The 17902-nt window shown below is 41.4% G+C and overlaps 1 protein-coding gene across 2 annotated transcripts in view; it reads right to left on the bottom strand.

The window, feature by feature from the left end:
* Window positions 1-17902, bottom strand: part of IGF2R (insulin like growth factor 2 receptor) — a 231858-nt gene that overhangs the window by 13485 nt on the left and 200471 nt on the right. The window contains exons 41-45 of one of the 2 annotated variants that reach the window (XM_040429474.1): window positions 12250-12367; window positions 9791-9934; window positions 4332-4513; window positions 1675-1861; window positions 987-1136 (exon numbers count right to left, since the gene is read on the bottom strand). In XM_040429474.1, coding sequence (XP_040285408.1) covers window positions 987-1136; window positions 1675-1861; window positions 4332-4513; window positions 9791-9934; window positions 12250-12367 — 781 coding nt within the window. The remainder of the gene's footprint in view (window positions 1-986; window positions 1137-1674; window positions 1862-4331; window positions 4514-9790; window positions 9935-12249; window positions 12368-17902) is intronic. The other variant, XM_040429475.1, reaches the window with a different exon arrangement.

Here is a 17902-nt window from a genome sequence, read left to right as displayed (position 1 = left end):
GCATTTTGCTGGCAGAACTGACATTTTCCATGATGGAATCCGCAACGGATTTTATTTGTGTGAACATAGCCTCAAGTGTTGATAAATCGTCTGCACTGGAGGCACTGACTACACACTTGCACTGACTACAAAAAGACCCCAATGGAAAAAATACTTTGGGTCCCCCGTTTTCCACCTAGCAGAGTGCCAATCATAAAAATTCTCATTCATATCTCTTCAATAAGTCCTTCACCAGTGTGTCAGTCCACCAGTGAATGAATGGGAATGAGTGGAGTCATCTATATGTAATTTCATAGACTATAGGGCGCACTTAGCTCCTGAAATCTGCAGAAAAAGCGTAGAGTGCCATTTCAATAAGACATGAAGTAGCTAACAATCATTGTCAGTCATATTTATGGTTATAGAACACATTTTTTGGTCACCAATGTGCATTCCTCTATCAGCACTTCCAGGCATTTATTCCCACTGAAAGAACCCACATATTTCCATCTTTTTCACTGTACAGACAGCTGTTTGCCTGAATCTAAGCTTGTAAGGTATGAAATATGATCTAATATCAATAACCAAATGTTTGTATGTCCACCAGGAATGCACCAGATAAACTGGAGACTTCCTCATAGTTTAAAGACCAATGTTCCTCAATTCCAGTCCTCAGGACCCATCTGAGGGTCGTGATTTGAGAATCTCTCACAGAATGAATTACTAATTATATCACCTGCTCAATACTAAGGTGGGCCATGAGGGCTGGAGATGAGGAACACTTCTACAGACTATTAGTTAACAAATGAGGCAATAAAAAAGAAAGAAAGATGGGCAATGTAGCTCAGTATAGCAGACGCATTTTAGGGTACCAATCTGGAGAAAAGCTTTTGGGCTGGGTTGTAAGATTATTGCATCTTATAAAAAAAAAAAGTAAAAAATAAAATTAACATAGTATTTCACAATAAAGTTTATGTAACAATTAATAAAAAACTAAAGGGACTCACCTTCTTTCTTTCTTGTACAACAACAGCACAACTAGACATGCCACCAGAATCACCAGAAGAATGCTGAGAACGGCACCCACAGCTTGGCTCCTACCAGATAGGCCTTGAAATTGATTCTCATTATCAGATTTGTCACCGATTTCTTCTGGACTGTAAAGCACACAAAACAATATGCAAAATTATACACAAAATGTACAATGCTATTTAACATCAATATTCTGGTTAAAAATGTAAGAAGCAGCAATATTAAAGGGGTTTTCCAGAGGGAAAAAAGAAGTGGCAGAGGGCATACAATGGATTGGAAAAAAAAAAAAAAAAGATGCTCATCTCACCAACTCTCCACCGCTGCCTGTGTCCCCACTGGTCTCTCTACATGCAGGAAATGCCTGCAAATGCCCAATAAGCCAATTATTTTATGGAGCAGTGACCTGGCTCAGCCAGTGATTGCCTAGGCGGGCATTCTGTGTGTGTTAAGACAGGATCAGGAAGCAGAGACAAGCTGGGACCAAGGCAGTGGATCAGAGAGGAGAGTACCGATTCTTCTTTTTTATGCTCATTGTGAACCAAACCAGCAATATTTTTACAATAGGAAATTCCATTTAACATGACAGATACATTTCAAACAAAGGAATGTAGAAGATGTCCACTAATGGTTGATGAAGAACCAAAGATGTGTGCTGCAACTTACACTAGTGGGCAAACAGCAGAGGTGTACCAGGCGAACAGATACTGACAGTCAGCGGTTTCATGTAGGAATTCTGGTTGTCCTTCCCCATGGGATGGGCTGCAACGTAACAATATAGAAGAGGTGGCGTTTTTTGTCTTGTCTTTACCACACTTTGAGCTTGAGGTGAAAACAACATCCAAGTCATCATCTGTAAAGACGAAAAGTAATATAAAAATGATTCAACCACACTGAATGGTGAGAAGCTTTGGTCTGTCCAGTCAAAAAAAGATTTATATATATATATATATATATATATATATATATATATATATATAATATATATATATATATATATATATATATATATATAGAGAGAGAGAGAGAGAGAGAGAGAGAGAGAGCGCAAGAGAGCGAGAGCGATAATTTGATGATAACTGAGCTTAACCTCTTCCCAACTGCCTCAAGTAATTTAAAAATGGCACATGGCGCAATAGCACCCAGGACTAACGTATAGGAGTGATGATGATGTCAAAACGCATAAATTTAACCAGTCATATGCTGTGGTCAAATGTGATGGCATTCGCCATTTGACAGCTCCCCTTAGCGAGATTCAGGGGAGCTGGGTGTAGTGTGCAGCAGCTTCTGTACTCCTGAGTGATACGAGGCTGCCACAAATTAGTTTCTTGGCTCCATAGGAATATAGGGGGTCATTTATTAAGACCTGCATTTTAGACGGAAAAAAAGTCAAAATTGCATATTTGACCTTTTTCTGGTCATTTCATCTCCCACAAAAAATTTTATAAAATCAGAGTGATAAATACCCCAAAATGGTATTAATGAAAAGTACAGATCGCTTGCAGAAATATGTGCCCTCAGACAGCTCTGTACACATTAAAGGGTAACTGTCATATTTTTTTTATTTGCTAGTTTATTAGAGCAAGGCATGTATACCTAAGTTAGACTGTCAATGATTGCCAAAATATCTGTAATTACCTTATAATAACAGATTTCATTAATGTCCTCTGTCCCTTTCTAATGGCTCATCTGTCTCCGGCTAGGAAGACAGAGGGGCGGTCCTTCACACTGCATGCCTGCATTAGGCTTCAGAGTGAGGAGGCGTGTCTCTCAGTAATCCAATCTGATTGGCTGGCAGGAAGCTGCTGGCTACAGCAAGTTTGTATGTGACCTGAGGGAATGCAGTTTTGGTCTCAGAGAACTGGCAGAGGAGCCATCTTGAGAAGATCCTCACAATGTAGGATTCAAAACAGCCCTAACTAAGGGGAAAACCTCAAGAAAAACTGTGGTAAGTGAAGAAACTAAAGATTGCTTTATGCATAATGCTGCTGCAGCAGTAACATATGCTAAAATAGATTTTTTTTTAAATGAAAATATGACAGTTATCCTTTAAAATAAAAAAAAGTTAAGGAGGTCAGAATATGGTGATGCAAAAAAAAATATTTTTCCAGTATTAAAACACATCATAAACTACACATCTGGTATCGATGTAATCGTACTGACCCATTGAGTGAAAGTAACAGGTCAGTTTTACCACATAAGACACGCTGTAAAGACAAAACCCATAAAAATGTGTCGGAATTGTGGCTTATTTTTTTTTATAATTGCACCCCACTTGGAATTTTTGCCACTAGATGCAACCATAAATGATGTCATTAGAAAGTACAGGTGAAACTCGAAAAATTTGAATATCGTGCAAAAGTCAATTCATTTTAGTAATGCAAATTAAAATTTGTGAAAAGGTTCAATATTCTAGGCTCAAAGTGTCACTCTCTAGTCAGCTGATTGATCCATACCCCCTGAGCAAAGGGTACCTCAAAATTGTAACTTTAGGGCTTACAGCTTATGAAAACCCCAATCATCCAAATTATAACACATAAAGGCTTGAAATAGACTCATTACATGCAAAGTGAGATATCTCATACGTTAGTTTCACCTTTTAAGTTGCATTACTGAAATAAATGCACGATATTCAAATTTTTCCAGTTTCACCTGTACAACTTATCCCGCATTAAACAAGTCCTCTGTGAATGGAAAAACAAAAAAGCTATGTATTTGGGAAGGCTGGAAGTGAAAAACCCCAAATCGCCTGCTCTTGAAGGGGTGAAAAGATTGTTCATGCAAATATAGGAGTGGATGGAGATTGAGCTGTTAAGAGCTTGTGTGACAGATTTGACCACTTGCCATAAACGGATACGTAAAAGCTGAAACATAAAAATAAAATAAAAATCTAACAAAAAATATATACGATACATATCTTAAACACAAATACAGGCATTTCAAATTAAATTAATCAAAAGGTGCCCATATAGTAGTTAAGGCAATATTCTGTTATGTTATCACACATTTGTGAAGTTTATCAAGCAGGCAGAAATACAAAATACTTCTGTGCTTCTCTATGCAGCTGCTAGAGCCATATGTTTTAGGAGAACGCCCACTGAGAAAGCATTTACGCACAGTAGTTAAGGAGATAAAAAAATAGTGTATAAAGCCTCAAAACACATACATTTCCATGTATACCTTTTACTGCAGAATATCCCACTTAAACAGAAAATAATAAAGTTCTACTTCAAAGACTTAGAAAGGTGTATAAAAATAAAAAAATAAATAAAAAGAACATTGCTCTTGCAAGATAAAAGGATAAAAAGGAACAATTTTCTTACCATCAAGGTAATACTTTGCATTTCCGGCAGAGCCGACAGCCCGAGTAAAGTCCTCAGTAGTCTTTACTTGACATATGCTGGCTTTGTTACATTTCGGATAGGTTGAGTTCTCATTTCCAGAAAGCTGAATTTCATATATGTATTTATCTTTGGTCCTTATATCACCACTAGCTGTATAAGACCTGTGGGGACAGAAATTTATTTTTTATGTTTCAGTGTCTATATTACGTGTTTAAATGATGGGGTGATTGTGTTTTTATAAATTATTATTTATTTTTTTTACAAACCTTCAATTTCATGGTTTGCTGTTAGTGGATATGTAATGAACTTAAAAGTCACAGAAATTCATGTCAATAGGTAGACCAGGAGGGGATGTTTCCCCTGCCCAGTGTAGAGATTTCCCCAATAAACTTTATCCTTTCCCTTTAATATTTTAACCACTTACATATACCATAATATCACCCTTTCATTCGATTTCAACAACTCCTTCTTGGTGTGTTATTTTTTGCCAATGAGTGTAGAAGCAGTTTCTCAGAGGTGAAACCCATACCTATTAAATATTTATGGCATTTATTTTTTATTTTTTTTATAAACGTCACCATGAGGTCATCAGACCCTGTGTCTGATAAAGCCACACCTGTAATGATTTACATAACTGCAGAAATCTAACATTTCTATCGGACAAAAAAACATAACGAATCCAATGGGTACTTCAAAAATGGGACCCATTGCGCACTGCCATGAACGGAAAACAGGCTAAATGCCTCTCTCCAGTCACTGCTATAAAACTTCTGAAAGGCTTGAAATAGCAGCGGCTCCCAGAGGTGGAACCTGCATATATCGGATATATAACTTTAGATGGGAAAACATCTTTAATAAATGTTACATAATACATTAGATGCACCTCAACAATGTGGCCCTAAAAAAATAAAAATAAAATAAAAAAAAAATCATACAAAAAACAAATTCTCATACAGCTGTCAACAATAAAAAGATTTATGGTTCCTGAAATGCAGAAGAGTGGAAACATCTGACACATGTGGTACCACATAATCTTTGTCTTATTTTGTAGAACTTTGTATCCAGAGATAAGAATTTCAAACCAGTGTATTGTCTACTACCAGCTAGTTATTTATATAACATCCCCACAAATCAATTAAAAGGAGATATCTGAGATTGGACAAAAATCTAGCCAGGGGAGAGGGGCTTTGTTTACATGGTTACACCAATGACGTGACCACTGCAGCCAATTACTGGCTTCAGTGGTGTACGGCTCGAAAGTGCTGAGGCCTGTGATTTACTGCAACAGGTGTGTGGACAGGCACATCATCAGTGATGCCAAGTAAACAGTCCAGTGGGTAATTTAACCCTTTCTACCCGGGGGCCAGTTTTCACCTTCCTGCCAAGGCCATTTTATGTGGTAATAACTTTGGAACGCTTTTATTTATCCAAGACATTCTGAGACTGTTTTCTCATGACACATTTTACTTCATGACAGTCATAAAATTGAGTCAATATATTTCACCTTTATTTATGAAACAATGCAAAATTTACAAAACATTTAGAAAAATTAGCAATTTTCAAAATTTCAATTTCTCTGCTTTTAAAACAAAGTGAGACCTCATAAAATATTTATTACTTAACATTTCCCATATGTCTACTTTATGTTTGCATAGTTTTGTAAATGTCATTTTATTTTTTGGGGACGTTAGAAGGCTTAGAATTTTAGAAGCAATTCTAAAAACATTAAAGAAAACTTCCAAAACCCCACTTTTTAAGGACCAGTTCAGGTCTGAAGTCACTTTGTGGGGCTTACATAATAGAAACCCCCCCCATAAAATGACCCCATTGTAGAAACTACACCCTCAAGTTACCCAAAACTGGTTTTACAAACTTTGTGAACCCTTTAGATGATCCACAAGAATTAAAGAAAATGGAGATGACATTTCAAAATTTCACTTTTTTGGCAGAATTTTCCATTTCCATTTTTTTCTTTAACACATCGAGGGTTAACAGCCAAATAAACGCAATATTTATTTCCCTGACTTCTGAGGTTACAGGAACACCCCACATGTGTTCATAAACTGATGTAAGGGCGCAGAAGGAACGGACTGACACATGGTTTTTGGAAGGCAGATTTGCTGGACTGGTTTTTAGACACCATGTCCCATTTGAAGCCCCCCTGATGCACCCCTACAGTAGAAAACTCCAAAAGTGACCCCATTTTGGAAACTAGGGGATAAGGTGACGTTTTATCTGTCCTATTTTATGGTACATATGCTTTTTAATCGCTCTATATTATGTTTTTGTGAGACAAGGTAAGCAAAAAATGGCTGTTTTGGCACAGTTTTTATTTATTTATTTTTACAGCATTTACGTGAGGGGTTAGGTCACATGATATTTTTATAAAGCAGGTCGATACGGACGTGGCAATACCTAATATGTATACTTTCTATTTAAGTTTTACACAATAATAACATTTTTTAAACAAAAAAAAAATTATGTTTTAGTGTCTCCACAGTCCGAGAGCCATAGCTTTTTTATTTTTTGACCGATTGTCTTAGGCCTCTTTCACACGGGCATCCAGGATTTGCTACGGATGTGTCACATGTGCATTGTGGGAAACCCGCGCGAGTAGGCACGCAGCAATTGGTCAGTTTTGTCTGCGATTGCGTTCCGATGTTCAGTTTTTTTCTGCGCGAGTGCAATGCGTTTTGCATGCGCGTGAGAAAAAACTGAATGTGGAACCCACATCCGAACCTGGACTTCTTCACTGAAGTTCGGGTTTGGATTAGGTGTTCTATTCATTTTATTATTTTCCCTTAATAATAGCATTCTTAATACAGAATTGCTTACTAAAATATGCCTTGAGGGGTTAAAAGAAAAAAAAAAAAAAATTAACTCACCCCATCCACTTGTTTGCGCAGCCGGCATCATCTTTTTTCAGGACCTGCAAAAGGACCTTTAATGACGTAATCGCGCTCAGGTGACGTCAGCGCAGGTCCTGCTGAATGAAGATAGAAGATCCTTCTATCGTAATTCAGCAGGATCTGCGCTGACGTCACCGCGCTCACCACGTGGTGAACGAGATTACGTCAAAGGTCCTTTTGCAGGTCCTGAAAGAAGACAATGCTGGCTGCGCGAACAAGTGAATGGCGCAAGTTAATTATTTATTTATTTAAACCCCTAAAAAGGCACATTTTACTATGCATTCTGTAATAAGAATGCTATTATTTTCCCTTATAAACATGTTATAAGGGAATAAAATACAGCTATTAGACTTTAATGGGGTTTCTCATCCCTATCATCTCCTAGCAGCCATGTGTGAAAATCGCACCGCATCCGCAATTGCTTGCGGATGCTTGCGATGTTCACGCAGACCCATTCATTTCTATGGGGCCTGCGTTGCGTGAAAAGCGCAGAATATTGAACATGCTGCGATTTTCACGCAAGGCAGCAGTGATGCGTGAAAATCACCGCTCATCTGCACTGCCCCATTGAAGTGAATGGGTCCGGATTCAGTGAGGTGAACGCATTGCACCCGTGCAGAATTCTCGCCCGTGTGATAGGGGCCTTAGGTAGGGACTAATTTTTTGCGGGATGAGATGACGGTTTGATTGATTCTATTTTGGGGGGCATACGCCTTTTTGATCGCTTGGTGTTGCGCTTTAAATAAGGTTAGGTGACAAAAAATAGCTTTTTTGGCACAGTTATAATTTTTATTTTTTTACGGTGTTCATCTGAAGAGTTAGGTCATGTGATATTTTTATAGAGCAGTTTGTTACGGACATGGCGATATCTAACATATCTACTTTTTTATTTATTTCACATTTATTACACAATAATAGCATTTTTGAAGCAAAAAAAAAAAAGAAAATCATATATTAGTGTCTTCATTGTCTGAGAGTCAGTTTTTATTTTTTGGGCGATTGTCTTAGGTAGGGGCTTTTTTGCGGGATGAGATGACTTTATTGGTACAATTTTGGGGGGCATATGCCTTTTTGATCGCTTGGTGTTGCAATTTTTGTCATATAAGGTGACAAAAAATGGTTTTTATTTTTATTACTGTGTTCACCTGAGGGGTTAAGTCATGTGATTTTTTTTATAGAGCTGGTTGTTACGGACGCGGCGATACCCAATATGTACACTTTTTTTTATTTATTTCAATTTAAACACAATAATTGCATTTTTGAAAAAGAAATTAAAATTATTTTTGAGTGTCTCCATGTTCTGAGAGCTATAGTTTTTTTGGGCGATTGTCTTACGTAGGGGCTCTTTTTTTGTGGGATAACGTGACTGTTTTATTGGTACCATTTTGGGGGGCATAAGCCTTTTTGATCGCTTGGTGTTGTACTTTTTGTGATGTAAGGTGACAAAAATGTTTTTTTTTAATCTTTTTTATTTTTTTTACAGTGTTTATCGGATAGGGTGGATCATGTGATATATTTATAGAGCCGGTCATTACGACGCTGCGATACCTAATATGTGTGTGTGTTTTCATATTTTTTTTTGTAATATAAAATCTTTCTTTTTACTTGAAACGTTTTTTTTTTTTTATTAAAAACTCTTTTTTTTACATTTTTTTAACTTTATTTCTTCCCCACCCTTGGACTTTACTTTTGGGGGTCTGATCCCCTCTGCAATGCATTACAATACATCTGTATTGTAATGCATTGCCTGTTAGTGTATTACACTGAGTCATACACTAACAGGTTGCCTAGGACAGTGTTTCCCAACCAGTGTGCCTCCAGCTGTTGCAAAACTACAACTCCCAGCATGCCTGCACAGCCAAAGGCTCTCCGGGCATGCTGGGAGTTGTAGTTTTGCAACAGTTGGAGGCACACTGGTTGGGAAACACTGGCCTAGGAGACCCAGCCTAAGGCTGAATCTTCTGGGCACCCGTAGAAGGCAGGTCCCTATGCCGTGCAAGGCATCGGGCAGCCTTCTCACCCATTGGATCCCCGCCACAGCAGCGCGGAGACCCGATGGGCTCCCTCACCTGCCGCAAATCCCTTCTATGCCGCGGTCAGTGCTGATCGCGGCATAGAAGGGGTTAATCTGCCACCATCGGCTGGTACAGCGGGGGCCCGGCTATCAGGGACGTCAAAATGGTAATTAGTAATAGTACGTCTTATGTCAGGAAGAGGTTAATAAAATACCCAATAAATCACCCCACTCCATTGCAGGCTGGATTTTCTCCAATCTGGGGCAAATCATTTGATGGATAATATACATAATGATCAAGCTTTCACAACCCACAACCATCTACTCCCTAGCCTCTTTTCCTCTTTGGTTCCTGAACTACATAGATAATAGATTTTTTTTATCATGTACTGCATTTTATCATCTTGTACCTGATCCAAAACTTGGAAAATAAAATGGAAAATAAAAACCTCCATTAACCATTATATGCAGACTCTAAACTGGATAAAACCAACCGAATCCCTTTTCACACTTACTTGATGTAGATCCTGGTTAAATTGATATTTACACCATTTTCTAAATGGATTATTCCATTTGTCATTGTAACTTCTTTTGGAACAACCGCACATGCTGCTCGTGTCTCCCACTGAATGTAGTAGTGACAAGACTGTGTATCGTACCTAGAATAAATAATAATAAAAATAATACCAATAAACTCCCATCTACTATACATACAGCCAACACTTATCTTATGTGTAAGCCATCTACACACATTAGATGTCAGGGGGTCTCAACAGTTTTAGCAGGACCACTGAATCCAATATGGGGTCCAATAGTTCCTCGATTCAGATGCCACATTAGGTTTCAAGACCTGGATAACATAATACTAAAAAGAGAGCTGAGACTACAAGCAACACAGTGAACCTACACTATATATAACAATTCCCTTACAAATCATTTTATCATTTGGAGACATCTCAATGGTCAGTGTCTGAAATAGGAGTAACGTTTTAAGAGAAAAGGAGTGTTTCATAAGTAATATCGCCTACAATGTCATTACAGGGGGGTGTCCGAGACATATTTTTATTTTTTTGTTCCAGCACAGCCACTCCTTCCACCAGGATTTATTGTTCTGACTGCAGCAGTGACATGTTCGTATACTACCGGTGACTGCTGCAGCCAATCACTGACCTCAGTGGTCCTGTGTTTTATACTGCTGTGGACAATGACTAGCTTCAGCAGTCATGTGTGTTATAAGGCATGCTATCACTGCAGCGGAGCTCGAACGGAGGGGGTTTGGAGTGGTAGATATAAAATTTTTCATTATTACAAATATCCCGTGGCAAAAAATCTGTTTCTGTGCTGTATGAACTCTCTAGCTAAGCTGTGCTGGTAGGTACAACTCTAATAGGCATATTGGGAGTGTCTCAAATATCACCGAATACCTAAGGCCATATTAATACAATGTTAGCTTTAGGGCTAATGTACACGACCATATGAATTTTGCAAAAAATACAGATGACGTCCATGTGCATTCCGTATTTTGCAGAACGGAACAGCCAGCCCCTAATATAACTTTACTATCCTTGTCCGTAATGCAGACAATATTAGGACGTTCTATTTTCTTTTGCGGAATGGACATACGGAAACGGAAAGCACAAGGAGTGACTTCCTTTTTTTTGCGGACCCATTAAAATGAATGGTTGTGCATACGGTCCGCAAAAAAAAACGGAACGGACACAGAAAGCAAATACATTCGTCTATAGTATAAGAGTCAAAGGAATCAACAAATCTAGAGAGGAGGTATACAGGAACTGAGATGGCAGAGAAGTTACTTAGTCCACATGTTGAACAATATACACTACCAGAAAATGAAAAAAACTACACCTGGAAAGCTTCATGTGATTGAAAAAAAGACTGACCGATGCTAGGGGTGCCAGGACAATGATCACGTTACCACAGCGGTGTGCCCTTTCCTTCGGGTACTCCAGCAGGGAATATGTTGACGCAGAGTCACATTAATACTGGGTGGCATCTCCCCTTGCTGTGATACAGGCTGGCGCTCTGCCATGGTAATGGCCATGATAACATGAATGTTTCAGCTCACCACTGCCCTAGTTCAGTTCCACAATCTTCCCCCTGCATCAGAACGTTTCTTCGGATCTCCGTGTGGGCTCAGGGTCATACACTTGTGCATAACCTACTTCTGGCACTCCTAAAAACAGATGCTTTTATTCATTCACATTAAAAGTTAGCACCCACAGCTACAGAAATGATGATTATAACAAACGTACTGTATCCTTATTCATGGTCCATGAGTAAGGAAACGTTTGGTTATCTGAAACATGTAGGTCTGTTTTAATACGAATGAATAAAAGCATCTGCTTCTATGGAGACGAGTGCCGGAAGAATGTTATGCACAAATAGTAATGGTCATACAAATGCTGGATATCCTCCTGGCGTGTGTCATTCCAAGCTCTTTCAAATTGGACCTGTAGTTCAGCCAAGGTGGTTGTTGGCATTGTGCATGGGAGATCCATCAACCTATCCAGCCCCAGACGTTCTAAATGGTGGAGAGATTTCGTGATCGAGCCAGGGGAGTTGCTAGTATACTCTGAACAGTATGTTGTGTAGCACGGGTAGTGTTTGGTCGGCTGTTATTTGGTTGAACACCATGTCTCCAGAGTCAAAAAAATAAAATAAAGCAGTAGGACTGGTTCCACAATATCCTGAACATACCGAAGGCAGGTCAAGGTTCCTTCCACAATTACTAGACAGGAACAGTTATGGTAACTGATAGCATCCAACACCTGTGTGTATACATAATGGCAGTAAGCGCTCTCCAGCCCTTCTGCAAACTCTGAGGCAGCCATCAGTGACAAACAATAGTCTTCAGGTTTGGAATTAAGTTTTCCAGGTGTTCTATTATCATTCTGGTAGTGTATGTGGCCTCACAAAGGCTGGGAGATGTGTGACCACTCTATGAACCACTTACTTTTGTAACACAGGTTTGCCAGTTATATTCTTACATATCAGATTTATGGTAGTAGAGAATCTTTGCTCTTTTCCACACAGGTCTCCATTTGAATAGGTCACGGAAATGGTTTTGTCTGCTGGAAGAACAACATGTTATTAATGATGATTACATTCTCTAATATAGATGGCATGAAAACAATTCACAAATATAAAAGGGGTTGTCCCAAGCTATAAACATATCCCTCGGGGCTCGTTCACAGGACCGTGGTTTGGTTCCGCATCCGAGCCGCATCTTTTGCGGCTCGGGTGCGGACCCCTTCATTTCAATGGGGCCGCAAAAGATGCGGACAGCACTCCGTGTGCTGTCCGCATCCGTTGCTTCGTTACGTGGCCCCACAAAAATTAGGAGTCTGGTCCTATTTTTGTCCGTTTAGTGGGCAAGAATAGGCATTTCTATAAAAGGGCCGTCTGTTCTGTTCCGCAAATTGTGGAAGGCACACGGGCGGCATCCATGTTTTGCGGATCCGCAATTTGCGGACCGCAAAACACGCCAAGTTCGTGTGAACAAGCCCTTATTCACAGAATCTGATCAGTGGGGGTCCAAATGCTGAGATCCCCACAGATCAGAAGAATAGGGTACTCTGAATAAATGAATGGTGCAGCATTGGAGTGGATAGGTGATCTGTTAATATCTTAGGACAACCCCATAATGTTATATCTGAGCCATTCAGCTGGACTAACTGGGCTCTGTTCACACTGGTGACAGGAGATCAGTTTTTACAGGATCCATGACTGATCTAAGGCTACTTTTACATTAGCGTTTTTTGCGGATCCGTCATGGATCTGCAAAAACGCTTCCATTACAATAAAACAACCGCACGCATCCGTCATGAACGGATCTGGTTGTATTATGTCTTCTATAGCCATGACGGATCAGTCATGAACACCATTGAAAGTCAATGGGGGACGGATCAGTTTTCTATTGTGCCAGATGAAACGGATCCGTCCCCATTGACTTACATTGTGTGTCAGGACGGATCTGGCTTGCTCCGCACCACATAGAGAACAGAAAAACGCTGCTTGCAGCGTTATTCTGTCCGTGATGGGAGCACAACCAAATGGAATTGAATGCATTCTGTTTCGTTCAGTTCCGTTTTGTCCCCATTGACAAATATAGACAAAACTGAAGTGTTTTCTTCCGCTATTGAGATCCTATGACTGATCTCAATAGCGGAATTGAAAACGCTAATGTGAGTCTAATCTGTAAAGGATTCCAACAGATTAGGATTGTGGGGCAATGGTTATAGGCAGAGGTTTGCTTCCTTGAGTACATACATTTAGCAGAATGTATGCATCATCTCACATACACAACGTTAAGGACATATAAATATACAGGGGGAGATTTATCATAGCCTGGCGGTGTATGTTGGGCTATGACACCCCAGCACGATGCCGGATACTGTGAATTTATGACACGGCGTAAGCCTCCTTATAAATTAGGTGCAGCATCTGGCAGTCTCTGCGCCTCAAGTGAAAACCCCTGGCTCGCATAGATTTCAGTGTTCTTCTACGACACAAAACTGGCGTAGAAGGTGAATGTGGTGGGGCCACTGCCCCACCCCCTCCTTTTCGAGAAAGTGGTGAGGCTGGCACAGAAATGGCATTCATGCAAAAATAGGATTTTTTGTGCTTACCTGTAAAATCCTTTTCTCTCCAAGTTCACTGGGGAACACAGGAGACTATGGGGTATAGCTGCTGCTGCCAATAGGAGGCGACATTGGGCAAAAAAATGTGTTAGCTCCTCCTCTCAGCTATACCCCTCCTGCAGACACTGAGCTAATCAGTTTGTACAAAAGCAGTAGGAGCAGCCAGGAGAAGCCAACAGACACCAATTGTAAGAAAGAGTTGGAGATGGGTCAGAACCGAGAACAGGTGGGACCCATCAAAAAGAACCAGCAACGTACGTACTTACTGGGTGGGTGCTGTGTCCCCCAATGAACTCAGCGGGAAAAGGATTTTACAGGTAAGCACAAAAAAGCCTATTTTCTCGCTCGTATCATTGAGGGACACAGGAGACCATGGGACGTTCCAAAGCAGTACCATGGGAAGGGAATAAAAGACTAGAACAAATCTAAGGTTGGCCATGGGATCCTGCACAGAAATGTGGGGCAAGGATGTACAGGAACCCTGAATAGCACAGGATGAGCATGAACCAGGAAGGCCAGCCAGAGAGCGTTGAACGCACGGCGTCTTCGACTGGGCAAAAAGAGGAAAACCCAGTTAAACGAATTCCAAGGGCTCAAGAGGCTTCAGAAGATGTGGATATCACCACATAATATCCACAAGAAGGATAAGCATGTCTGACGACTGAAGATGATGTGCGGAAGGTATTTTCAGATAACGAGCACCACAGAATTGCTGTGGGGACCTGGACTGGAAATTGGAATGTCTTGCATGACAATAGGCCCCATGGAAAACCGAGGAGTATTTAAAATCAACAGAAATGAGCCTGTAGAATCTGGGTATGCACGAGACCAGGCAAACGAGCAACAGGAAGACCCAGACACGACCTTACCAAATGTGTAAGTATCGGGATGGCATACTTCAACCCTGGAAAAACTGGGATGAATTACTAGGCAACTGGCAGAGGACTAGTCCTGTAGGGATCTCCCAGGTACGTAAAGAGACCCCTGTGGGCCAATTTGTAAAAGATAAATAGATAAAGATAAAATAGCGAGTAGCCACTCCCTTGTAAAGAATCCAGCAGGAGAAGAGACTAAAAAATATGGAATATGATCACTCATCAAGACAGAGATAAGGGATGGGCAATGAGGACAAAAAGCCACAACAGGAACCAGAGGTAGAAAATGAAAAACTATAGGCAAATGGGGAGTCCTCGGGGATCAATAGCATCCCAGCCGTGCAGCAGAGAACAATGCGGCAGAAGAGTTTAGCCAAAGCAACCTCCGTCACTGGATAAAAGGAAGACTGCGAGTGATGCTGGATCCAGGACCATGATTGGCATTAGACAGCCTAAGGAAACTGAGCAACCGCACTGTTAAAAGAGAGCAGGCTACAATACATGAGAGAGAGCACATACATTCACCGGAATACACTCATAGAAGCCAATCCAAAAAGGTAAGGATCGCAGCATACATCTCTGCTTAAAAAGGAAACGCTCCCTAAGGAGCAGGTACTGTGGAAGACAGATGCCCTAGAGCCGTAGAGACTTGTCGTAAAGCTTCTAACAAAAGAAGCTGCTTGATACTCTGAAAACTGCCTAGATCAAGCAGACCCAACTGTTGGCTGACTAACAAAAATACTGTAGTGATAGGTAGAAGCAAAGCTGATGCCAAACATATCAGAGGTGTGGAGACCATCTACAGTCATCGTGTAGAGACTCTGCCTGAAGGGGACAAAGGTCATCAGCGGAATGCACATATTGGTCCGAGATAGGAGAAAAACTTCTCCAGGAGAGAATGTGATGACTATGTCCTACGTCACAAAAACACCTGAGAAAATCTGGACATAAGAAAAAATTGTGCAGGTGTTCCAGAACAGTAAGAATCCAACCTTAGGAGTATGGATACTGGCCAGGGAGACAGAAACAGCATCTGGGGGAGCGCAATTCTTGTGGAGGGGCATAACGTCGAAAAGGTGTTGCGTTCCAGCAAGAAAAATCTATTAGCATTGACAACATGCGACAGCACCATAGCTCCGTCCGGTGAGGAGGAAAAAGCAGTTGATGCACACTATGTTCCCTGAATAGGAAAGTCTCCTACATAAGGACATGTCAAAGCTATTACTCATCTCTTAAAAGAAGCAGTGCTGATGGTGTTACACCGTCACCAGTTAGCGCCAATGTCCCACTTGAAATGGGAACCATGTGGTAGACAAATGTCACAGAAACGAGGAGGTTATGCCAACCAGGGAAAACCCCGCAATAGTGCGCACCAGAAGTGAATGACTCATCAGCTATAGCATGCATACTAATGCAAATACCTGGTCAGAGAATGGAAGTACTGCAGATGACCATGTCATCAGGAATGAGTCGACGAATCAGCTAAAACTGCAAGCGCCAGCATAAAGACCCCACCTACTGGTGCAACAGCATCCACTGGTCACGTGAAATGAGCCGGAGATCCACCTGAGAGGGAATGTAGACACAATCAATCACCACACCTAGGACCAGTGTGAGGGTTCCACCTACAGAAGGAGAGAAGCGGTAGAAGCTACAACATACAGAGCCAGTGCCAAAACATGGAATGGAACAGAAGGCAATGTGGTAGAAACCACAGAACCATATCCAGTGCAAATGCAAGGAGTGAGGAGGAAAGCAATGCGAGTGCCACTATGGCTTGCAGGGTGAATGTAAACACTGAGCCTGAGAAGGGAACCACACAGTGGTAGAAAAGGCACTTAGGGCCAAGGCAAATTCTCCACCTGAGAATGGGGCCAGACAGGAGTAGCCACAGGAACTAGTGCAATACTCCACCTTCCATAGTATACGGTGATGACACCATACTTCACCCGATGAGAAGACCATACAGTAGGAGCCATGGTATGTAGTACTAACGCAAATACTCCACCCAAGGTCCAGATTGTTCAGTAGGAGCCATGGTACGGAGTGCTAACATGCGGTAGCTGCAGTATCCAGTATTCCGCTTGTGGGGGAGGACCGGGTAATAGTAGGTACCGTCTCTTGGCATACACCCCCCGTGGAAGAGGAAGAATACGATAGGAAATATAGTATCTGGTGCTGTGGAGTAGTAGATATAGTATCCAATGGTGGTTAAATTACTTCACCTGTTCATGTGATTACTGAACTTGTGGGAGTAGGTAACGCAGGATATCCTATCCAGTAATAGAGGAATTACTCCGCCTATGGAAGGGGGTAATGCGACCGGCTGTGCAGTATCCAGTGGTCGTGCAATTACGCCACCTATGAAGGGAGTAAATGTGACAGGTTGTACAGTATGCAGTGGTTGTGCAATTACACCACCTATGGAGGGGGGTAATGCGACCAGCTGTACAGTATGCAGTGGTAGTGCGATTACGCCACCTATGGAGGGGGGTAATGCGACCAGCTGTACAGTATGTAGTGGTAGTGCGATTACACCTATGGAGGGGGTAATGCAACAGGCTGTACAGTATGCAGTGGTAGTGCGATTACGCCACCTATGGAGGGGGATAATGCGACAGGCTGTACAGTCTCCAGTGGTCGTGCAATTACGCCGCCTATGGAGGGGGGTAATGCTACAAGCTGTACAGTATACAGTGGTAGTGCATTTATGCCACCTAAGAGAGGGGGCAATGCTACAGAGTGCAAGGCATCCAGTGGTAATTAATCCACCCGAGTGAGTAACACGACAGGATGTACGGTATACAACGAGAACAGAGTGGGGAGAGCTGTGGCTGGAGGACCCCGGATTTCCCGGGGTCCATCTACCACCAAGCGCTGCTCCCATAGAAGTGAATGGGAGCAAACAACGCACGCGCGGCCCCTGCTATCTTGCCTGTCAGCTTGAGGTCAAGGAGGCAGTGGCTTCCTTGCTTCAAGTCAAGGTAAGCATGCCCCCTAACCGTCCCCTCTTTTGTTAGATTGACAGCCTGCAGTGCGTCCGGGATCGCATAAGTCTCGCGCATGCGCAGTGCACCACTGAAACACAGCT

The sequence above is a fragment of the Bufo bufo genome, chromosome 4, assembly GCF_905171765.1.
Source record: "Bufo bufo chromosome 4, aBufBuf1.1, whole genome shotgun sequence".
Lineage (NCBI taxonomy): Eukaryota > Metazoa > Chordata > Amphibia > Anura > Bufonidae > Bufo > Bufo bufo.
This window is presented reverse-complemented; position numbering and strand designations above follow the sequence as displayed.